The following is a 25,933-nucleotide window of genomic DNA, read 5'->3' as shown; positions in this document are numbered from 1 at the left end:
CGGAAAAATGGAGGTAACTGTTTCAAAGGCTCTGGATACCAAGATATCACTTTGTTGAAAAGCTTTATTTCCAGTCAGACTGATAAGTAACAGTTAGGAAAGTACTCCTGTGTTCCACTTGGAGTAACATCCAATAGATAGGGTGGGATGACTTGGGCAAGAAATCTCTCCATTCTAATTTTTCTCCTCAACCCAAGACCAGATCAATACTTCTGTTAAGTTCAGTGAAAAGGAATGGAGACTTAGGAGCCAGAGAAGAACTTTTCAAAGGCTAAGTATATCCAACCAACTTACTTCTCAGGTCTGAATTTGTCTGGAAGCATCTCCCTATACTTCCAGTTTCCGGCACCTTAGTACCTCCACTCCTCTTACTATAACTAGCACAATAACTTGGTTTACTTGTCAGACCCTACACTATTGGAAGATGGGAACTCCAGCTAGCAAATGGTGGTGGTTAAGTGCTAAATAAAGGCTTCTTCCAGGAGTAAATGCATGCACACTCAGGTCCCACACAGCTGACGAGAAGGATTACTATACCTGCTGTCAGTTAGTAACTTCTACCCCAGGAACGGCACATACAATTATTCCAATCAGTGACAATGGACAAAAATCTGAAAATCCTACTAACAAACTGTGCATCCAACAAGGAAAACTATTAGGCTGAATTCCTTGTCTTCCTTGTCTACTACCCCCAATTCTTTTGCCCCCTAAACGCATCAGGTTATGTTGCAATCTGTTTCTTTTCCTCCCGCATCACTAGCCTGTAAATTCCATAAGGTCAGGGACTTTATGCAATTATCAAGCAATGTTCCCAGATCAGCAGAGAATCTATAAAAGCTCAAGTAATAAAAAAAACTAGGTCAAATACCAATTTAAGTGCTTTAAATGTATTACTAACTCATTTAATCCTCAGACCCATTTTACAAATGAGGAAAATGAGGAACTAAGAGTGACCACTTAACAGTATAACCAAAGCTAGCAAGTGACAGAGCCAGGTTTGAAATCCAGGCTATTGGGCTCTATTCACTGTAGCTTCAGAGCCTGTTTTCTTAATCTCAATGGTAAATAGAAAGACAATTAATACAAACAGTAAATATCAAATGTTTGGTAGGACAATAAATAGCACAGAAGTTAAGGAAGGGCTTCATAATCATGAGGAAGTACTTCATGAAAAAGGTAAATTAAGCCATGTCACTAATTTTTTTCTTTTGGGATTGTCAACTGAAGAAGTATATAGTCTTACTAAGATAAATAGGGTAGGGGAAAAAATCTGCTATATTTGATTTAAAAATTGGTATAGACCAATTTTTGCATTCTTTTTTAAATTTTAATAATGGTTATTTTTTATTTATTTGTTTATTTTTGGTTGCGCTGGGTCTTCATTGCTGCGCGTGGGCGTGTGACCCTAACTATCTGCTATATGGTAAGCCATTCTGTCTCTGATATTACAAAAACCATTATGCTCTGAAATGTTCTGTGACTTTGAAATATGAACTTACTAACAAATGTATTAATTCCTTATTTTGCTCATGGTATTGTGGCATCAACTAACTCTAAGTAAGAGTAAAGTAGAGTCCCTTGCCCCCTCCCACCCCAGGAATTTATTTCAATGTGGGTATAAATATACACAAAAGTCAGAGTTTTTTTTTAAACATCTTTGTTGGAGTATAATTGATTTACAATGTTGTGTTAGTTTCCGCTGTATAACAAAGTGAGTCAGCTATACGTATACATTATGTCCCCATGTCTCCTCCCTCTTGCGTCTCCCTCCCAACCCTCCCTATCCCACCACTCTAGGTGGTCACAAAGCACCTAGCTAATCTCCCCGTGCTATGCAGCTGCTTCCCACTAGCTATCTATTTTACATTTGGTAGTGTATATATGTCAATGCTACTCTCTCATTTCGTCCCAGCTTACCCTTCCCCCTCCCAAAAGTCAGTTTTTGGAAGATGCATTTTAGAATGGGTATCTCAAGGTCTTAGAGTAGGTACAGGTGTGAGTTAGGGACACTATATGAACAACAGGACTAGATTGGGGGCATATTTTTTCTTGGTTATTTCTAAAGACACTTTAAAAGTTTTCTGGAAAGACAGAAACTTTACATCTCCATCTTTTTTCCCCTGTTTTTTTGAAAGATTTCTAAATATTGGCATCACAGTTAAAGACAGTATCAACTACTCCTTCATATAGCACTCATGAAATTCTTGGTGGTAAAAATGTCCTTTGAATACCCAGCACTGTAATTAGTAGACTGATAGAAGTTACGTTTCCCCATTTCTCTTGGTTTCTTATTTGATGATGCCATAACACTTCATGGCTTGAAATGACTTTAGCACCAGCTCCAAAACTAAGTCTTTAGTGATTTGAATACTTCAACTGTCCATCTTAATGAATTCTGTGTCTTAGAAATGATATTTTACACCTCTGAATGAAGAGAGGACCTAATAACTTAGTAACACTTCATCAGTGGGATTGCTATTGTGCCAAGGTACTTAAGGCACTGTTAATAAACCCATTTAAAAAAAAAAACTTGCATATTTAAGATTCTGGTAGGGAGGGTGTAACTTAACAGGTGGGGGAGGGAAAGTCTTCTGAATTCATCCTGAATGGAAACAGGGAAAAATTTTAAATGCCTGTTCCTGTATGGTGAACACTAATTATGAGTGATACATTAGCAAAAACCAGTGAACACGTACTTTTTAAAAAATTCATCTTAAGTTAGAAATGATCTAGATTGTGGGTTTCTTTCTTTCTCAAAGTTTTAACTCATTGTTTGAAGTTGATAATTCATTTTAAGGCCCTTATGTGTGAGTTTAGACAGTTGTCTGTAAATCTATCCACTATTAAGCAACGGTAAAAATTCCCCATTTGTTCATACCTTTCGCTCCTCTTCCTTAGTGCAATGTTCAGGTTGGGAGCTTAAGAAGAATGTGAGGGACTTCTCTGGTGGCGCAGTGGTTAAGAATCGCCTGCCAATGCAGGGGACACGGGTTTGAGCCCTGGTCTGGGAAGATCCACACGCCGCGGAGCAACTAAGCCCATGCACCACAACTACTGAGCCTGCGCTCTAGAGCCCGTGAGACACAACTACTGAGCCCGCACACCAAGAGCCCATGCTCCACAACAAGAGAAGCCACCAAAGTGAGAAGCCTGCACACTGCAACGAAGAGAAGCGCCCACTCACCACTACTAGAGAAAGCCGGCACGCAGCAATGGAGACCCAACGCAACCAAAAATAAATAAATAAATATTTTAAAAACATAACCACTATATAATTTAAAAAAAAAAAGAATGCGAAAATTTGAAGTAACTGTTGTAGAAAATAGAAAAACTTATCTGTGGTCACACAGAAGGACTGCCTGGCAGCAGAAGGCAAAATGAGGTTCGTAGTAGACATTCATCATTGCTTTTGGCTACCCAACAGCTAGAACACCCTTTTTTGGGAAGCACACTCCCCAACCTTCATGGATCCTCACCTCCCTCAACAGAAGCTTTAGTCTTATTTCCTAACTCTCTTGCAACCTAGCATGTGAGACCTAGGCTCAGTCAAAAACCTGTGCATCAGAAGCTAAGAAATAAGGATCCATTCTGGAGGGCACAGCAGTAGTTACCTCTAGACAACCAAGTGCAGCCTCCTGTACTTGGCATCAGCAATCACACTGTAGTGTGTGTTGCATGCGATGCCCACAGTGAAGTCCGTGATGTGAGTCCGAGCCTTGTTCCTGACTGCCTCTCTCTTTGGCGCTCCTAAAGACTGTGTTAGATATCTCATAACTCAATAAATACTACTGCGGATTAAAATAGCCAAAGTTGGCTTCCATTTTTTGCTGAAAACAAAGTCTAAGTTAGAAAAGAAAGTGAAGGAAAGGTTAAGAGCTAATAGACTGGGGACTTTCCTGGTGACGCAGTGGTTAAGAATCCGCCTGCCGATGCAGGGGACAAAAGTCCGATCCCTGGTCCAGTAAGATCCCACATGCCGCGAAGCAACTAAGCCCAAGCGCCACAACTACTGAGCCTGCGCTCTAGAGCCCGCCAGCTACAACTATTGAGCCTGCGTACTGCAACTACTGAAGCCTGCGTGCCTAGAGCCCATGCTTCACAAGACAAGCCACCGCAATGAGAAACCCGTGCACCACAATGAAGAGTAGCCCCCGCTCGCTGAAACTAGAGAAAGCCTGCGCACGCAACAAAGACCCAACACAGCCAAAACTAAAAATAAAATAAATTAATTTTTTAAAAAAAAGAGCTAATAGACTGCGGGTAAAATGAAGAGGTTAAGAAGCAGCTATCTCTTTGGAATTAAATGGGGTCAAAGGAGGAGAGCAGTGAAGCTGGCTAATTTCTTTATCAAAGAACTTCTACGGGCTTCCCTGGTGGCACAGTGGTTGAGAGTCCGCCTGCCGATGCAGGGGACACGGGTTCGTGCCGCGGTCCGGGAATATCCCACATGCCGCGGAACGTCTAGTCCCGTGAGCCATGGCCGCTGACCCTGCGTGTCCGGAGCCTGTGCTCCGCAACGGGAGAGGCCACAACAGTGAGAGGCCCGCGTACCGCAAAAAAAAAAAAAAAAAAAAAAAAAAAAAAAAAAAAAAAAAAAGAAGAACTTCTACCTAGTTTAAGAGCCTTTAAAGAGGGAGCTAATTTACGTTAGAGAGCTAACTTCAACTAGGCATCCTCGTGTACCTACTAGGGAAAAAACTTTAGAGCTAGGAATCTGAACTTAATCCCAGTTCTAATTGTGCTAAATTGTTATATAACCTTACAAACTCTTTTACCTCCCCAATCTACTAAAATTTAGTCCCTTGAACATTTCAAAGGTTCTCTCTAGCACCAAACTTGGCTAAACATTTTATCATTGGAATGCGTTAAATCTTACTGCTATATGCTTCCTTCTACTGGACGGTCCCTTTTTGTAATACGCTTTAGCCTTGTAATTACTGTTCAATACTCAGTATTTATTTCATCTTCCCTGTTGAGGGAAGGGATATAAATGAATATACTGTATCCCCAGTATCTATGACAATGCTTAATACCTAAATAAGGAAGAAATCTGTTGCGAATGATACCTGCTTTTCCCCCCAAGTTTATTTCACCTGCTTATTAAAGAAAAATACATATGAAATCAACTTAAAATCGCTCTACTCCTAATAATCAAAATCCGGTTAATATTCCAGTATATTTGTATTTGTTCTGACAAAGACAAAATGCTTAAAAACAGTTTAATGTGTTTACACTTTTTCACTTATTATGTCCCTGCACGGTGCTTTCCTGGTTGCTTTATAGATAATCAATATTCTTTGCAAACCATATGACATAAACAGGCATTTTTCCTGGCCTACCAGCTAGTGGCTACACTTCTACAACTCCTATATATTATTTATTCAATCCTTTTCCTTGATTACTAGTTATTTCAGGTTTCAAATGTGGCAATCACAGCAAAATTTAAGTGCTAAATGCCTAAGGACTCCACTAATAGGAAAGGCCGCTGTTGATATTAACAGACAAGAAGACAGATGGAAGCTCAGCAGTCAAAATTTTCAGTGAAGCAAACAAAAACAAGTTACAGTTGGTCCAGATTTGAATTCTCAATCCATCTGTGTCACTGACATAATTTTGTCCAAAATCCAAACCACCAGAAAGGAAAAATTAAGTTTTTTTCACACTCTGCATGCAACTGTGTGATAAATTAGGAAGCAATCCGATATTAGGGTCTGTCTCCCCCAAATAAGCATCCTTTAACAAGTCTGCCACACTGTACAGCTCCAGGAGAGGACCATTCACATCACAGTCTGCATGAATGACACCCCTTGAAGTTGTGCAGCACAAAATCCTAAATACTCTGGATTAAAAATAAAACTTCAGTTTAGCACCTGTAAAAATAAAGTTTAGTATTGTCTAACACATGGAAAATTGACTACATATATGATAATTCTAATAAAATCAAAATATATTATTTACCCCAAACATCCCATTTCCCTACCCACTGTTGACAAATGGTGTTCACTATGCTTTAAAAATCTATGTCCCATGGAACTTCCCTGATGGCACAGTGGTTAAGAATCCGCCTGCCATTGCAAGGGACACGGGTTTGATCCCTGGTCCAGGAGGATCCCACACGCCACAGAGCAACTAAGTCCATGCACCACAACTACTGAGTCTGTGCTCTAGAGCCCGCGAGCTACAACTACTGAGCCCATACACCACAACTACTGAGCCCGTGTGCCGCAACTACTGAAGCCCGTGCACTCTAGGGCCTGCGTGCCGCAACTACTGAACCCACGTGCTGCGACTACTGAAGCCCGCACGCTTACAGCCCATGCTCCACAAGAGAAGCTACTGCAATGAGAAGCATGCACACCGCAACGAAGAGTAGCCCCCGTTCGCCCCAACTAGAGAAAGCCCGTGCGCAGCAACAAAGACTCAATGCAGCCAAAAAAAAAAAATCTATGCCCCATTTCAGAGTTATGTTTAATATTATCTATTTTGTTGAACAAATATGAAATGACAATCATAGGTTTCCCAAACAAAATACGTTCATTCTTCTAAGAGTGAGGCAGTATCTTTGCAAAATCAGAAAACAGTAGTAAGCAATATTAAAAAAGGGTCAGAATTACATTAGGCTCTGTTCTATGCAATCCAACTCTCCCAACCACTCTAGAGCTAGATTAGTATATTAAGCACATAAAGAAGCAGAGAGATCAAGTGAGGATGTCCAAGCTAGTATTTGGCAGAGCTAGAAATCAATCCCAGAGAGCCTGGCCCCAGATTCTGTACTCCTTCCACACATAACCACACATCTCCATATACACAAAATCCTTTTGCTCTTGAGAATTAGGAAGTAGACTTAAGCCATTTAAGCCATAAAACATTATTTTGCCCACAAAGCAGCATTTCTACAATTTTGAAAGTCAACTGACAGTTAAGAGGTAAGCAACTGACTAAATGCTACTGTGGCCTCTCCCATTGCGGAGCACAGGCTCCGGACGTGCAGGCTCAGCGGCCATGGCTCACGGGCCCAGCTGCTCCGCGGCATGTGGGATCTTCCCAGACCGGGGCACGAATCCATGTTCCCTGCATCGGCAGGCGGACTCTCAACCACTGCGCCACCAGGGAAGCTCAAATGCTACTGAAAATTGTTGGGAAGCAGGGGTGTACCTTCTGTAGAAGGCCATCCCTCACACACTTCGCCACCCTACTGTTGGTCTCCCAACTACACCTACTCCTATAGGTCAAGGCCCAGGTCTAATGTTTGCAGTCCCAATGCTGAGCACCACACTGTCTCACATTCTGTACCAGCTGAATGAACAGATCTAACTACTACTGACTGGGTAAAGAGGATCCAAGAACTTCCAAAAATGGTAGGCCCAAGGCTTTAAGGAGCCAGATGGTGGCTGTATATGGCTGGAGCATGCAAAAAAAAAAAAAAAAAAAGGACTTTTTTAAAAATTCCAAATCCAATCTTCACAAACTATTTCAAACTTTTTGCTCAAAAGCTTTGGCCTTGGTACCTTCCCTACAGGTTGTGCACTTAAAGGACCAAATACTAAGCAGCAGAGATAGCAGGCTTAAGTTTCTGTTGCCCCTTTAGCAACTGTGAAGATCCAATAGTCATCTTCCTCAACTTTAATAATGATCATTTGCTCAGTACTAACTGGTTGACATATTAAAGATTCAGTCCTCTACCTCAAGGTTTTTAGAAGAATTTGGAATGAAATTTCTCAAGAAGCCAAATTAACATGAGGTTAAGGATTTTAATATTTCAAAGATTATCAATTTGGTTGAAAGTTAAGTAATCTTAAGAGATCCAGCTGGAGTATAACTTAGTACATATAAGTTTTTTTTATTCTTCTGTGATTTCAGGTGATTATTTTGTCTTGTGCTACTGAGCCACAGGAGAAAATGACCATGACAACTCAGATTTTAACATAACTGAAATAAGCACAAATTTACATACTAAGGCAGAAGTATTATATGATACAGCACCTGTGTACAGTAATACTGGTCAAATTCATCCACTTCATGTGGATAGCCTGAGTCTCTGAAACAATGCAACCATACATCTAAAGAATATGAATGCTAGACTTAGGGCTTGCTGGCAATGTGAGCTAATATATTATGTAAAAATACATCTGAACAACAACAATAAAAAAAACAGGCTACAGAACCATAAAATAACTGATTTAAATTGTCCAAGTAAACAATGGCTTCTTTGAGGAAAGGAATTACCTGAAAGTGGAGACACTTTTCAATGAGTACCCCCCTTTGTTGAATTCTGTAACATGTGCAAGACCAAAAAAAAAAAGTTTTAAAATAAAATCATCTAAAGAAATTGTGCATTTTGAGTAACCCTATTTTGAAAGTAACAATGTCTCATTATCAAGACAATCCTTAAAACTCAGAATAGTCAAAGATTTAAAAAAACAATGCTATATAGTGCTGTGGAGAAAACTGGATCTCATATACTTGGCTGGTGGGACTACACGCTGGCCAACCTCTAAGAATTCCACCTCTTGGAACCTATCCTAAAGAAAAACTGTGGATGTGCTCAAAAGTACACCTCCAGAAATAACGATCACAACAAAGAAAAAAGATACTGTAATGTAACAGTGTAGAAAAATATTCCTTCTATATAAAGTGAAAACACACTTCAAAACAGTATGATCTTTTAATTTAAGTGCTGTGCTGGGGTGATGGAATGTTCTAAATCTTAACTGAGATGGGCTTCACAGCTGTATACATTTGTCAAAACTCAAATTGTACACTTAAAATGAGTGTGTGTAACTGTATGCAAATTGCACCTTAATAAAGTTGATTTAAAAGAAAAAAAAGTACAGTATGTACCGTGCCTTAAGCTTACTGAGGGAAGGAACTGGGTCCTAATTTAGGGAAACAGGGTTCTTTATTCACCTGCGTACTTGCCAGGATTTGGGGGCAGGAGCTGCACAGTTTGACCAGGCATTAGAGAATCTAAGCAGCGGAGCAATGCAAGTGGAGAGAAATGAGAAAAGAGAAAACCGAGAGCCAACAAGGTGAGTTACACCATTTGCTGCTAAACTCCTAACTCAATAAAAATCACTAAACTTGCAAAACGCTTGCAACTAATGGATTCTTGTCTCAGTTAATAGCATGTACAATCCCAGAACCACACAGAAAAAAAGGAAACTTCAAGACCTTAAACTACTAATAAATGGCCAAACTTTGGGCAGGACATTAGACTTTCAGAGCTTAAAGAACTGGAGAGCTAGATAAATTTAGTTAAAACTCCAATGTGCAGGGACTGACAACTGGATTAATCCCTAAAATTGAGTTGGATGTTCACATACATTGTTTCATTTAATTCTCATAAATGCACACAGAAGCCTATCCAGTAGAAGTCCACTCTAGAGCCAAGGGTTCTTTTCACACATCACAATTAGAGCCTGGAATCCTCAGCATCCAGCAGTGCTTCACACCTCTGCCTTCACGTTAGGTGAATGACAAAGAGTTTATAACTAAAAGGTGTAAAGAGAAAATTATAACTAAAAGGTGTAAAGAGAAAATACGTCTCTTAACTTGCCCTGGTAGTATATGAAGCCCTGTCCTTAGGGCTAATGCAGAGTCAAAGGCAGGCGGAACTTGTCCCCCTTGGCATTTTCTCTCTTTAATCCCCACTTGAAGGTATGCAGTTCTGTCTTTCCTGAGATTTGAGGGCTGGCCAAATAAAGTGGGGGATTCCAGTGATTTGGTACAAAGGCATTTCTCTGTAGTATATAATACTTACAAAAAAAATCAAAACAAATACACACATTTTAAAAAACTATAAATTCCTAATACTGTAGGACTGAAGTCAAGCCAAATACTGCCATATCTCAAGAGCTTCTTGCCCTTCCCTGTCATGGGCTGGACCAGAAGGTCAGGCAGCTTTCTATGTTTAAAACGTCTATACTGGGGACTTCCCTGGTGGTGCAGTGGTTAGGAATCTGCCTGCCAATGCAGGGGACACGGGTTCAAGCCCTGGTCCGGGAAGACTACATGCCGTGGAGAAACTAAGCCCGTGCACCACAGCTACTGAGCCTATGTGCTGCAACTACTGAAGCCCGTGCACCTAGAGCCTGTGCTCCACAACAAGAGAAGCCACTGCAATGAGAAGCCCGCGCACCTCAATGAAGATTAGTCCCCGCTCGCCCCAACTAGAGAAAGTCCACACGGAGCAACTAAGACCCAACACAGCCAATAAATAAATAAATAAATTTTTAAAAATTAAAAAAGAAACCAAAACCCTCTACACTGGGAAATTTATATCTGTGCCAGATGTAAAGTAAGTATCTCTCACTTATCCTTCTATACTTTGTGATTCTGGAGGTGGGACTCTGCAAACCACATTTCTGCTCTGCCAGGGGCTCCCTGTTAAACTCAGCAGATGAGGTGGGCAGTGCTAAAGCTGCTAGAGGGGACTTGCCTCTTCCAGGCTTCTTGTCCACCTGAAGTGCCTGTGAGCATCACCCAACAACCCTGCAGCAATTCATCCAATTCGCAGTTTATCCCACACTGAGAGAGCCAGTTTGTCACAGCACCTCTCCCTGCACGGCCCCACAGGCTCCCCCACAAGAAGGCGAGACTCTCTTCAGAGGTCTGGATCCCAGCTAGGGCTCCTTCTCTCAAGTTTCTAAATTTTAATAACTTCAACTTTTTCTCTTCATTTCTCCCCCCAGACTTAGGAGATGTAGCTGCTTCCTATAGCTGCTAGCTCCACAATACCTTAAAGTTCTCTTTTCATCTTTCAGTCACCTAAGTAACAACTTGACATATGTGACAGCTCCCAGGTGTTCACAGACTGACAGAGTAAGGATCAGCCCAGCCGCCTGCACTCCACCTAGTACCACCCCACCCCTCTGGCCCTCTACTCAGCAAAAGACACAAAGGACAGCTGGGAAGCAAGAGGGCAGCTGTGCCAGTTAAGGAAATGACAAGTCTAGAGGGAGCCCACACAAGCACCTTGGCCCACAGATGTCTGGGAGCCTTTCCACTTGACACAGGCAGAAGCCACAGTGCCCATATCCAACAACTAGAAAATAATCAAATTCGGGATTCAAAGGTGATTTATTGGTATCAAAGTGAGTTTCACAGAAGTCAGGACCAACCCTATACTAACTAAAAGCCACCTTTCCTCGCCTTTCAAAGCAGAGGACCTCAGCTAGATGCTCTTTAGAGAACAATCTGATAATGTGTTCTAAGTAAGCCTCACCCAAGTGTGAATGACCCAAACAGAATTTCACAAACGTGGGAGAATTCTGAGACTCCCAACCACTATCCAACCAACTTCTCCCCAACCATACTTCTCCAGTACCCTGATAAAAGATTTAAAGTCCCGGGCTTCCCTGGTGGTGCAGTGGTTGAGAATCTGCCTGCCAGTGCAGGGGACACCGGTTCGAGCCCTGGTCTGGGAAGATCCCACATGCCGCGGAGCAACTGGGCTCGTGAGCCACAACTGCTGAGCCTGCGCGTCTGGAGCCTGTGCTCTGCAACAAGAGAGGGTCGTGCACCACGATGAAGAGTGGTCCCAGCTCGCTGCAACTAGAGAAAGCCCTCGCACAGAAACGAAGACCCAACACAGCCAAAAATAAATAAATAAATTTATTTAAAAATAAATATTTAAAGTCCAGCAATTCTGCACACAGCTTGGTAATACTTTGAGGCAACAATTTCACATATTTGGGCATCAAATGAATCTAAAGAAAAAGGTAAGCTGCACAAATCAAGATTAAGGAAAGTGATCTTCCTGCCAGAGGATATAAATAACCTTTCTCAGTCTTTCTCACTTCCATTATAAAGCTTTTCAGTAGATGTAAGAACAATAAGACTCTTGATACTGAGCAAAATGGGCAATATTTCTGTAGTTCGCAATCACATTTTTCTGTTTTCCAACAGAAGTTATATGATTAACTCTGTGATATAAATAAGAGAGACTAACTAGTATGATAATGTAAACACCTACAATTTTATAATTATAAGGTGAATCTTTGGACTTGGACTGCAACATTTGGGGCTTTAAAAAATACAATCTTCTTTTTTTTTTTTTAATGAATGTTAGTGTGTTTCTATACTACCCCCCTCCTCCTGCTCCAGCCATACACTGGCTTTCATTTTACTAAAGTCAAATATTTGAATTCAATCATTCTACTACACATGCCAGCTAATGGCAAAATGAAGTAGCTGATATGTACCAAGCAGAAAAAATTATCTTGAGTATTTGTTTTAGTCTGCCATAAACAATAGAGGGACCTGTCAACAATCAGTACAAGGAACACAGTAGATATTCAGTGTACTCACTAATACTCGTAATGTTTAAAATGTTAACATACAGGGCTTCCCTGGTGGCTCAGTGGTTGAGAGTCCGCCTGCCAATGCAGGGTACACGGGTTCGTGCCCCGGTCCAGGAAGATCCCACATACGGCGGAGCGGCTAGGCCCATGAGCCACGGCTGTTGAGCCTGCGCGTCGGAGCCTGTGCTCCACAACGGGAGAGGCCACAACAGTGAGAGGCCTGCGTACCGCAAAAAAATAAAAATAAATAAAAATAAATTTAAAAATTAACATACATTGGTCATAATTTATTTACATAAATACATAACCCCAATTGGCTTAATGATTCAACCAAAGAAATAAAGTAGCAGGACTTCCCTGGTGGCGCAGTGGTCAAGAATCCGCCTGCCAATGCAGGGGATACGGGTTCGAGCCCTGGTCCAGGAAGATCCCACATGCCGTGGAGCAACTAAGCCCGTGCGCCACAACTACTGAGGCTGCGCTCTAGAGTCCTCGAGCCACAACTACTGAGCCCATGTGCCACAACCACTGAAGCCCACGCACCTAGAGCCCGTGCTCCGCAACAAGAGAAGCCACTGCAATGAGAAGCCCGCGCACTGCAACGAAGAATAGCCCCCGCTCGCCGCAACTAGAGAAAGCCTACGCGCAGCAACGAAGACCCAATGCAGCCAAAATAAATAAATTAAATTAATTTATAAAAAAAGAAAAAAATAAAGTAGCACTTTGCAGTAAAGAAGTGTATGTGTGCACTCTTAAAATATTAAAATTGCTGTAACTTGTGCACTCTTAAAATATTAAAATTGCTATAACTTGATTACTCATAAGAGGGAACATATGCAAGACCTACTTTCTTTTTTCATTATAGTGGACCTAAATATCTGCATTTTTACATCCACACCTGAGGGGCTTAGGGAGTGAAAGCCTGCTGAGTAGGACTGAGTTCTTGGCTATCAGAGTCCCATTGCATACTAATACAGTAAAATCTGCTAGTGCAATCCCTACAACAAATGGAGATGACATTGGTCTTCTCCAACTCCTATGTTTATGGCCCTGTTACAACTAACCCACTATTATCAATTAAGCAGTAGAAAACAAAAGGCTAGTGTGTATGTATGAGAACCATGAGGGCAAGGGTATACAGGCTTTTTAAAAAAGTATACATGGCGCTCAAAACCCTGACCCAAGGAGTGTCAAATATTTTATTTTTCTGATGGCTACAAAGAGCAAATTAAAATATCTTTTCACCAGTTTTTAAAAAAGAATGAAATCTTGCCATTTGTGACAATGTGGATGAACCCAAAAGACATAATGCTAAGTGAGATATGCCAGACACAAAGACAAATAGGCATGTCACTTATGTGCAGAACCTTAAAAAAAAAAAGTCAAACTCAAAATAACAGATTAGAAAGGTGGTTACCAGAGTCTGGAAGGTGGAGGGAAAGGGAAGATATTGATCAAAGGATACAAACTTTCAGTTAGAAGATGAAAGACCTAATGTATAGCATGCTGACCATAGTTAATAGTAATGTATTATATACTTGAAATTTGCTAAGAGATCTCTCTGACCACCAGAACAAAAACAACAAAGGTAAGTAAGTAAGGAAAGTGACAGATAATGTTAGTTTGTGGTAATCATTTCACAATGTATACATATATCAAAACATCACCTTGTACACCTTAAATACACACAATTTTTATTTGTCAAAAATTAAAAAAAGTTTTTTTCACTATGATGACTCAATTAACAATACGTCCAACATTTGTTTCCTAGAGTGCCTTTACAGGATTTCAGAAAATAAAGCAAATGACTTAAATTTTATCCCTGATTTTCTTTTCACGCAGAAAATAGTATTTCTAGTTTCTGTACCACAATATACTTCATACTAGGAATATAAGCAAGATGACTACAGTCAAGATTGTCTCAGAAGGAGAAAAAAAACCCAATCCCAACCAACACAGAGTGCTGGGCAGTCACATTTCATACAAAGGATGTTCCCTTGCCAACATGGCATAATTCAAAAGTTGGAAAATACATCATTTTAACTGGTAAACACCATCAGTATCAGACGTTGTATAGGAGAGGGGAGACAGGGAAGGAGATGGCAATGAATTAAGATGAAAAGACCAGGTTGTGAAAAAGTCTTGCATGCCAAGTTAAGGAATCTGAACTCTAGCCTGAACACAGTAGAGAGTAACATGATCACATTGGGTGTTTTTAGAATAATGTGGCAATGTGGAAAATGAAGAGAGAGAGAGAAACAGCACGTGTGTGTGTGTGTGTGTGTGTGTGTGTGTGTGTGAGTGTGAGTGAGTGAAGACAAAAAGATTTGTTCTCCGATTACTGCAAAAACATGCAGGAGAGGGTAAGAACCTGAGAGGATGGGAGACAGGAATGGGTTAGGAGAAGGACAGGCATTTCTAAGGTTCAGTCGGCTTATGACTGAATGTCTAAGAGAGAAGAGGGGGGAGGAGAGAAGAGGAAACAGAAGTAAATTGTAGGCAACTGGGTAATGTTAATGTAATTAATAAAGAAAAGAAACACCAAAGGTACTAATGCAAGGGAGGGGGAGACAGCAAAATGAATACATTCCACTGTAAAATAAAGTTGATTTTAAAATGTGTGCAAGACATCTAAGTGGAGATAAAAAGTAGGCACTTGGAGAGACCTGAGACTCACCATTAGATTTTGGAATCACTGATCAATGCTGACTGCAGCCAAGAAAATGAATAAATGTGTTCAGGAGAATATATAATGAGAAAAGGTCCAAGGTCTGAACCCCAAGAGAACATGAACATTTAAAGGCTTTAAAACTATCATAGCATATAGGATACAGGCCTTCATATTAGCTATACTGGAAAGCTATTCAAAATTTCAGAATATTGCTACTACTCAGCATTTGTCCTGGGTTGTTTTTTTGTTTTTGTTTTTTTTTTTTGAGAATTGCTTAAAGTCCAATTTAAAAGCCAAAAAGGAAAGTCAGTTCCAGGATTAAATGATCATGGCTTTGTCTCAACGAGAACTTTTTAAAAAGGAACTAGAAATAATGGAGGCCCAGGAAAAGTGAGTTGGCCAAGGTCACAAAGTTTCTTAATACTTAAGACAAAAATAAAAGTCAGTGCTGTTCCTACCCATTATTCACCAGAATTGGCTCAAGTTTTTCATTCTCCAGCAATCAAAACCAATCTTTTTTTTTTTTTTTTGGCCGTGCTGTGCAGCTTGCAAGATATTAATTCCCTGACCAATGATTGAACCCAGGCCCGGTGGTGAAAGTGCCCGCTGGACTGCCAAAGAATTCCCCAAATCCAATCTTTAACGATAAAAATTTACTGGCTGCTGACAATTTAAAAGATAATAACAACGGCTCACAAGGCTAAAGGATACTTCTTAAACGTTAGAAAGAAATGCAGGTTGCAAATGTGATTAGTTTTATGGGAACCAATACAGATTTTTACCTGCTAAAACTTCTGCTTTGCTTCATTCAGCATTGTAATTTCTTAAAAGTATTTACTTAGAAAAATTTCAACTAAAAAAATTTAAAAAGGAATGAAGTACTGATACATACTACAATATGGGTGAACTTTGAAAACATGCTAAGTGAAAGAAGTCTGACACCAAAAGCTGTATTGTATGATTCCATTTATATGAAATGTCCAGAATAGGTGAATCCATAGAGAAAGTAGCTGCACGGGTGCCAGGGGTTGAGGGAGTAGGGACAGAGAGGGACTGCTAAAAGGTAGAGGGTTTCTTCTTCGGATGATGAAAAAGTTCTGGAATTAGAAAGCGGTGATAGTTGCACAACTTCGTGAATGTTAAAACCACTGAATTGTACATTTGAAAAGGTGAATTTTATATGTGATTTGTATCTCAAAAATATGAAGCATTTTGGTTTTCCTTTCATATTCAGTAAGATTTTAGCATTTTTTCTATGAAGTGGAGACTGGAATAGCAAAAGAAAGTGAAGGGGAAATCATCTGTATTACTGGATTATTTTTAGTTTGTAACAGTTTGTATACTGACTTTTTAGTAATGACTATATATCCATGAATTACACTTCTAAAGGAAAAAAAACTCTTTCAAATTAAAGACTGCATTTGAAGTGTCTGTGGTCCAAGCGAAGAAGTGCTGACTCACGTTACAGTTTTAGCACTGCTCAAATATCTTCCTAGAGTTTGATATGTCTAACCTGGAATGACATTCTTCTCCCCCGACCCCGTTTTTCTACTTATCTTTCAAAATTCAGCTCAAATGTCACCCCCCTAAAAACTTCTTTCCCTAAACCAAACTTGGAGGGTTTCCCCATCCAGAATGTCACATCTTTGGTGTTCCCACTGATGCTTTTGTTTTCTATATGAGAAACTACTGGCTTTATGTATGATTTTAGTTCTACCACATTCTACCCAACTTTGCATTGAAGCCAAGCATATACTAGGCCATTGTTTCTGCAAGGTGCACACTAAAATCATCTGGAGATCTTAAGACAAAACATAACAAAAAAAATTTTGGGGCTGGCAACTGTTAAATTTATAAACACCCAGGTAATTCTGATGCACTACCATAAACTGCTCAGATTACAGACCAATATTCACAGAAAATATCTTCTACTTCCTACCACTCAAGACATCAGCAGCCCACCCAATTAAACTAAGGGAAGATTCTGATAAGAAATAGGCAAGGTTTGGCCAAGTGTTTACTGACCTCTAATCACAGTCAGTGGCAGGAACCTGAACGGAGATTGCAGCACTTTTAGTTTAACCCTTATCTGAACCACAACAATAAAGACAGGGTAGACAGAGTACTTCGTTCAGGGGGGAAAAAAAAATTTACTTAATGGGAATAGCTCTTTCACAGCTAAAGGTAAGCAACTTCAAGCTTTATAGCTGTAAATCACTGTGCCTCCAACTGTGAAAAGAAATGACTTTTTTAAAAAAGCCAAAGCAAGAACTGCAGTGCAAACGTAGGGGGAATTTTACTGGAAAGCACTTTTCCTTATTCTCTCTAAATACAAGTGAGGAAATTAAGTAGGTACAAATACCCTCCACTTAGTGGAAAACACGAAATTCAAATTAATATATAAACAAGTGTAAGATAATTCTATCTTTAGGCTTACTGAATGAAAAACGTCTTGTTTAAAACTCACATTAGAGTGGTTATGGTCTGATGCAGTGATACCTCAAATGTATTTTCCACCTGCTCTTTAGTTCCTTCTCACTGGAACCCCGAACTTCCCCAAATCCAGGGACCCAGGAGAGCAGGAGAGGAATATGCCACCCCAGAGAGGCAGTCCATCTTAAGGTAAACTATATTACTAAACAGCACTCACGCAAAAGCCTGTAATTAAACTACAATAAGACACTATCCACCACACATAATGGATCTCTGGTATATATAATGCATTCATGCTTGCTTTCTCTCCCTCTCTCCCTCTCTCCCTCTTTCTCTCTCCCTCTCTCTCCTTCCAGCTTTCATATCTACTATTCCCTGTGTCCACTCTCCCCACTGCTCTTCAAGTTTAAAAACACTCCTCAACAGATATTGATACCTTTTCTCAGACTATGGTAAATCCCAGATATTCCTTCTTTTATAACACACCTCACTGTAATTTCTTGTTTCACAGCTCCATTTTTCACCAGACAGCGATGCCTATCTTTTTTTACTGGCTTAGTGAATACATACTGTGCATTCAATAAATGTCCATTTAATTGAACTGAAACATGTTTTATGAATGGATAATAAAAAGGCAGACAAATCGCAATGTCATGGAAGATTGAAATTTGGCCTTGGGCTCTTACTAGCTTACTAAAGCCACTTTTGCCCCTGCTCCATAGTAAGGGGGTAAAGGGGATGGTAATCCCAATGGTCCTTAAAGGTCACTAAAAACACAGTGACTTTACAGCAATAGCATTTTCCTTAGTATAAACTATAAAGAAATCTTAGAAAACTCTAAAGAAATAAAAAGCACCCATAGTCTCAAGACACAAAGATAACATTTGTTAGATTTCTTTCTAGTATTTTCTCCACTACAGTGCCTTCAGTCACTGGATTGTAGACTTTAAAAATAAAAACTGATTTGCCCAAAACAGACCAAACCTCTGACAGTGACATATTGTGATGGTACTGAAAACTAAAGGAGTTTGAAAATATGAAGAGGAAATAGACAATTAAAAAAAAAAAAGCAGGGCTTCCCTGGTGGCGCAGTGGTTTAGAGTCCGCCTGCCGATGCAGGGGACACGGGTTCGTGCCCCGGTCCGGGAAGATCCCACATGCCACGGAGCGGCTGGGCCCATGAGCCATGGCCGCTGAGCCTGCGCGTCCGGAGCCTGTGCTCCGCAACGGGAGAGGCCACAACAGTGAGAGGCCTGTGTACCGCAAAAAAAAAAAAAAAGAAAAGAAAAAGAAAAAGAAAAATATGTCAACATTAGATTCTGAAACCAATGCCTAGAAGTACTTCAAATTATAGCCTAATCTTAATTATTCAGAAACATCTGAGTTACAGGTCAACTCAGAACTATAAAAATTTCTATGCCTAAGTATCCCTAGGGGATTTTAGAATAGCTACATCCAGGATTTTAACAAACATACAATGCCCTGAATGGTGTGGTGTAGCTCTTGGAAAAATGGATAATAAAGAATGCTTTCTGTTGATTCTCTGAGGGCTCTTAACCAGTTACCTACCCATTTCTTCCGATCACACATGGTTTCTGTCACCAGAGATGCCAGGGCCACAGATCTCACTCTCAGACTATGGTGATCCCACATCCTATTTAATCTACAAATTGAAGATGACTACTTAGTATTTAAAATAAAAAAAACTTGGGAAGCATTTTTAAAAGTTGCTAAGATTTTAGCTGAAGTTAACTGATTCCCTATTATTCATCTCCTAATTTGTATATCCATGCTGATGTCCTTCATACATTACATTTCTTTCATATAGGAAAAAAAGAATTTTTATTTCTTGATGTAACATTGCTACATATATTATGCCTTTCAGATCTATTTCATTTTTAGAAAGTAAAATTATATAATATAGTAATTAGGCACCCACATTAGAACTGTGATGACTACAACCATAATGTCCAAAGCTCCTGCTGCATGCCATCCTCATTTCCTTGGTTCTGCTATTTATTTCTACAGTGCTTATGCATCAATGTTCATGATAGCACATTCAAATGTATGTTCAGAATCCATACTACTTGAATCTGAGGTGCGTAAGTTATTTTCTTCTTAAATCCATTTACACATAGGTAAACTGAAACACTAGATACAGCATAGGGAAAAAAGCAAAGATACTGACTTGCAGGCCAGGAATCTCAGTCATCCAATTTCTTTGGCCTACAGTCTCCTCATCAGAGAAGGAAAAGGATAGTGTTCTCTACTGTATATGGCTGTAAGTCATCACAAGTGTGGGAAAAAACTCAATTACTACAAAGCAAATGCATAATATTTCTGATATCATTATTTAGCATGCTGGATACTCAGGAAGTACTTAATAATTTGACAACTCTCAATTTCTATTGTGTGAGAGCTGATCAATCTGGACTGAAGAAAGTGCTTGACAAAGAAAAGCTTAAAAAACAACACTTGATTTTTAACCTACTTTCAGTTATGCCTACATTCCATAATCAAAACATTAGGTAGTATATTAAATAATATCCATATAGCCTGAAAGTTTAATCACTACCAAAAGTAGTTCAGGGATTCTTAACCTGGAATCCGTGGAGATCGAGGGGATTCACGAATAAGCTTGTCAAGAATCTGAATCCCCAGGAGTCATATGCAAAAAGTATGGTTTATTGTACTAGGAAGAAGGTCAGAAAACTCTTAAATTGGGACAACAACCAAAAGAGCTAAAAACTACACTGTTTCTACTCAAGTTTTTTTTTTTTTTTTTTGCGGTACGCGGGCCTCTCACTGTTGTGGCCTCTCCCGTTGCGGAGCACAGTCTCCGGACGCACAGGCTCAGCGGCCATGGCTCACGGGCCCAGCCACTCCGCGGCATGTGGGATCTTCCCGGACCGGGGCACGAACCCACGTCCCCTGCATCGGCAGGCAGACTCTCAACCACTGCGCCACCAGGGAAGTCCTCTACTCAAGTTTTTACTATATGAGTTTATCTGCTTCCTAAGAATGTTTTAATTACGATTTATAACAAGTCCATCTTCATCATGGTAAGTTTTCATGCCTTTTTTTTTTTTAAATGGGAAAAAACATTATGAGCCAAAGATTCTCAGGGCTTAAAAAAAGGGTCAGTTTTCTGAATCGTTTTTCTTACTAAAAACTACCTTATATACTAAAATACATATCAAATGAGTGGCTTTTAAATGGTGATAAGAGGGACTTCCCTGGTGGCGCAGTGGTTAGGAATCCTCCTGCCAACGCAGGGAACACGGGCTCGAGCCCTGGTCCAGGAAGATCCCACATGCCGCGGAGCAATTAAGCCCATGCACCACAACTACTGAAGCCCGCACACCTATAGCCCGTGCTCTGCAACAAGAGAAGCCACCACAATGAGAAGCCTGCGCACCGCAACAGAGTAGCCCCCGCTCGCCACAACTAGAGAGAGCCTGCGTGCAGCAACAAAGACCCAACGCAGCCAAAGATAAATAAATAAAATAAATTTATTATAAACTATAATTTTAAAAATCTGTATTTTTTAAAATAAAAATTATTAAAGTAAAAAACAGAACTCAAGACTCAGTCAGCTCATAACAGGTTTTTAAGAGTTTGAAACTAAACCTCACCAAAGAGAAAATAAATTGTAGGGAAGACTGGTGAAATTCTAATTTCAGAAGGTTGGTTTGCTAGGTTTTAATCAAATAAGTCAACTGCTTGAGTAAGTTAACTGTTTCCTAAGCCTATATTTTATTGACTTCATGATTAATTTTGAGAAGAAAATTAAAGGAATGTCATTCTGTCAGTGTAACACGTAAAGCTGAAATAAATTTGTTTTTGACCAAGCCACAACTACAGATTTCATTTATTTGTTCGCAAAATACTCCGGTTCTTTATGACAGATAGATTAAGGAGGATCTCTTATTTTAGGTGGCTTTCAACTTATGTGACTTTAAGCTTTAATTGCTCTGTCACTTTTAGAGACTAAAAGAGGTTTTGCCCAGGAAAAGAGAGAGAAAAAAAAATCCTATAATTGTAGCTAAACACGTAACTGCCAAGATTCAGTGTAACTCATACATGTGCAAAATATCACTATATATAAGACCATTCATTACAGCACTGTTTGTATAGCAAAATATGGGGAACAATCTAATAGTTATCAATATGCAATTAGTTAAATTAAGGCCTAACCACAAGGTTCCACAAAACAGCTCTTTAGAAAACTAGTCACCTCGAAGACATAGGTGGGGGCAAGGGGAGGAATCAGGTACAGCATTTACTTGGGGAGGAGGGGAATAGGCCTAACATATATGCACTAAGTCTCTCTGGTCTTTTGGGAAGAATATACAATAAAAGTTGTGGCTGTCTGGGGAGGGAAACTGGAATGCTGAAGGACAGATGAGTCTTAATTTTCCTCTATGTACCCTTTAGAACCTTTCAAAGGTGCTCTATGTATTTCCCAGTCAACAAAATAAAAGATTGATTTGTTTTGTTTTTAATGAATTTATGGGTAGAATTAGAAACTTTTAGCTCAGGCACAGATTCAGATAGAATCTACTGAGCAGTAACAATGTCAAATTATATAGAATAACTCTCCTGAAACTTTCTTTCAAAGAGACTGAAGCTCATTCATTCATTCAATCAGTATTTCAGAGCCGAGACATTAGATTTGCAGGTTATGTGTTCTAGGCATTTCAACAATGCCCAAGTCATCCAAGAATTCCTGCTTTCATGGAGCTTTAGTGGGAGTAGAGATAAACAGTAAATAATATAACTTTGAGTGATGATATGTGCTATACAGAAGAGACGAAATAGGGGCTAAAGAGCAACCATGGGGGAGGAGGGAGGACTGTGTTTTAGGACAGTTAAGGTAATCCTCTCTGAGAATATGACATGTGAGCCAAGAACTGAACATTATGACAAAGCAAGCAACGCAATAAACAGGAGGAAAGCCCTGTGAATGGAACACGCGTAGCCTCTTATTGTTCAGGGTACAGCAGAGCAACAGTGTGGCTGCAATGGAGTGACCCAAGGGGAGAAGTGTGGGAGATGATCTCAGAGGTAGGCAGATCCCAGATGGATGGAGGGCCTTGTAGCTAGGAGGGAAAAAAAGTCAAGATTTTAAGTGTGCTGCAGAACCTCTGTGGAGTTCTGAGCAGGGAAGTAACAAGATCTATGTTTTTAAAAGTAACACTAGCTGCTGTTTAAAAGGAGATCAATACAGTAGGCCAGGTAACAAATGATGGAACTGAACAGTGGTTTCAGAGAGATAGGGAAATGTGTCTGATTCAGGATATAATTTGAAAAATAGAGCCCACAGAATTTGCTACTGGATTAGAAATGGGAATCTGAGTGGGACAGCAACTGGGTGAATAGTAATTCAAAAAATCACCTTTATGTGTACGGTTACAGTTGTTAAGGTACTTTGACATATATTACGTCATTTCATAATAACAAGGGGCAGGGGAAGGTCACACTGGGTCAAGATCCAAGTTCTGCCTCCTGCCAGTTTTAAGACCCTAGGAAAGTCCTTTGAATGGGTTTCTAGCCTATATAATGTATTGTCTACTTCACAAGACTTCTGCAAGTACCAAGTGGTTGAAGAATTTTGCAAATGTAAATAATGCCCATTTTGAGGTAGAAAGCATCACACTGTCCAATGAGAGATGGTACATTCCCATCATTCAGGACAGTAGTGCTACCCCATTATATTCCACTGCCACCATTATATTCCACACAGAACCTTGTATTGTAGTTGACATAGAAGAGACAAGCTTCTTTTTTTAAATTCTGATATAAAAAATAAACATTTTCACAGATTATGAAAAAGCCTACATAATATAAGCATGGGCACTAGAAAGAAAATAGTATAATCTTTTAATCCTTCCTAGGGATTGGAGAAAACAGTTCTTTTTGCTATAAATGGCATTAAAGTAAAACCACCGAACTCTTACAAGATAATACCCAAACCAAGGGACCTTTCATTAGAGAGATGTTATCAACAAGACTTTAAATTAAGAGTATATATGACTTATCACTGTCTTGTTTTAAATAGCAAAATGCAAAAGCCTGGTGTAAACTAAATTATTGTATGCCAAATGAACTGAGTTATGAGGACTTCAATTTATTGCTTCAAGTCATATCTATAAGTTTATATACAAGGTCCCACAGAATTTATTTTTCCATCTAAGACTTTCATATTATTGCAGAATATCTCCAGCATTAAGCAAAAATGAAAAAAATATGTAAAGTCTTTCATTCATTATGTATTTTGGAGAATTATCTTGAATGTCAATGTGTACTAGGTACTTAGTCGATAACCTGAATAACAGTAAATAAAAATCCAAGGATATCTGATGTACACAGCTCTATCTTCCACCCCTCATTTTCAAGTGGGGCCTCAATAAACATGACCACTGGGGCCATGTGATTGTATTACAACCACATTGTTAAGTACCCTCCAACACACAGCCATTAAACTGCCTTGGACGGAGTCGAAGACAAATCTTTAACACAACAAATGAAGATTTTGTTTTACACAACACTATGAAGGTTCACATCATTAGACTCCAGCGCACAATGACAATCTGTTCTACTTCTCCACTTGCTAAAACTTGCTACTTTACAAAACACGTCTTATTTCTCTAAATTAAGCACCTTTAGGTCAGAGACACCCCCATCTCAGATATATTTCATTGCAATCGCACTACACAATACACCATCCTTCAATCACTTAGCATGCATCTCCCCCCCAAACTTAAAGGACAAACTAGATTAAATACACGTTCAGAGTTACAGCAAACAAAATGATGCTGCAATTTAGACACTTTAACTCGCATACTGAGCAACACAGAGGTTCAACTAATTTCCTTCACTAAAATTGACCAAAAAAACCTAAAGGTTTTGTCTTCGTGGACTGCAAGAAATATTTCACGTCTGAGGACTTGATATTTATGTAAAGAGTTTACAAAACCAAGATGAATTTTTCATGGTTCCATTGATACTTGTCAAAGAACATATTCATGAAGAGCTAAAAAACGGTATTGATAATTTAAAGCGCACAAAATCGAGAGGCAAAAGGTTTCACAAGGTCCCCCGTACCTGTACTGCACCCCCTCCCCCAATCCCCGCTCGGTCTCGTGTTAGAACTATTTCCTCTAAACAGAAACAGTCCTAAAAGAGTTTGCCAACTAGAGTAAACTCACTTCGCTAAGATAACGAGCGGAAACGCATTTAAAGAGGAGATCACGGAAGCGAGAGTGGCGGGGCGCGGAGCCCCCACGTCTCCCGAACCCCGGCAGCCAGGGGCGAGCATGTGCCGGCGGCTGCAGGATGCGCGGCCCTCCCGGAGCCGCCTCCCGTGGCACAGGGCCCCGCCCGGCCTCACCCTCCCGGTTCATTCATTCTGAACCTGCAGCTGCCGCACCCCCGCGCTCCCGCCCGGGCCGAGACACGGATCCGAGGCCGAGGGACCATGTCGGGCCACAGCCCCCGCCTGGAGTGCGGGCCCCGCCGCGATTCCCGCGCGCCCGCGGCCTCCGCTCGGGGGTGGTCTTAGAGACCGCGGAGGCCCGCTCCCAAGACCAGAGCCCCGCAAGCCCGCGGCCCCACCCTCTGCCAGGGCGCGGGCCAGGCCTTCCCCGCTCGCGGGCCGACCGCCTGGGAGCCCCCGATCCCCGCTGCCGGGCTGCCCCACTGCGGCCGGAAGTCTCCCCGGCGCCCCCTCCCCAGCGCCCGACTTCCCTCGCCGCCGCGGCCAGACCCTCTCCGCGCTGCCTCGGGCCTCCCAGCGCGGGCCGCGGGCCGGAGGAAGCGAGGGACCGCTCCGCCCGGTCCGCCGAGAGGGCAAGAGCAGAGCGGGTAGCCGGAAGCGGGCCCGGGCGGTTACCTTGATAATCCTGCGGGGCAGCCCGGCCATCTTGTCAGATCCCGAGTTCGGCCTCTGGTCTCGTCTCCGGCTCCGCTCGCCTCACGCACGAGTGGAAGTCCCGGGCTCCACTTCCGGGGAACGTTGCCGCGCCCGCCGCTGCCGCGCCGAGGCCCCCCGGGAAATGTAGTCCCTGCTCGGGCGCGGGCGGACTTCCCTCGGACCTGGCCCCCTCCCCCGCGCTCCCCGCCCCAGCCGCGGCCTGGGGGTGGCGGAAGTGACGCGCCGCGGCGGGGCAGGGATTTGGGAGAGGTAGTGCGGGGCGGCGCGGAGCGGCGCGGAGCCCCACAGAGCCCCGTCGCTAGTGGCTGGTCCTGGTGCGCGCTGGTGGGACTGAGAGGTCTGCGACCAGCAGGCCTCTTATCCGCGGCCACGCCCGCGCCAATGGGCGACGTAACAGAGGCCTGGCCGTAGAGGTAGCCCATTCGTTCGTTCGTTCATTCAACGCTACTGCAGGGTGCGCGGTCGGGGCTGGCGCTGGCCGAACGCCTGAGGTCAAGTTGATCCGCGAGCTCCTTCCTCACAAGTAGGGGAAGACCGAAAGTCAGTAGCAAAGCTCCCAACTGTGGGTCTCGAAAGTTATCCAGGAAAAGC

The 25,933-nt window shown here is 41.3% G+C and overlaps 1 protein-coding gene across 1 annotated transcript in view; it reads right to left on the bottom strand.

Annotated features, from left to right (window-relative positions):
• UBE2N (ubiquitin conjugating enzyme E2 N) overlaps window positions 1-25,662 on the bottom strand; it is a 37,567-nt gene extending 11,905 nt beyond the window's left edge. The window contains exon 1 of the mRNA XM_079938217.1: window positions 25,301-25,662. Coding sequence (XP_079794343.1) covers window positions 25,301-25,330 — 30 coding nt within the window. The 5' untranslated portion in view covers window positions 25,331-25,662. The remainder of the gene's footprint in view (window positions 1-25,300) is intronic.
• Window positions 25,663-25,933: the final 271 nt, after the last annotated feature.

Source organism: Stenella coeruleoalba (assembly GCF_951394435.1).
Source record: "Stenella coeruleoalba genome assembly, chromosome: 11".
Taxonomy (NCBI): Eukaryota; Metazoa; Chordata; class Mammalia; order Artiodactyla; family Delphinidae; genus Stenella; species Stenella coeruleoalba.
The sequence above is the reverse complement of the archived record's forward strand: the minus strand, read 5'-3'. Positions and strand labels throughout refer to the sequence as shown.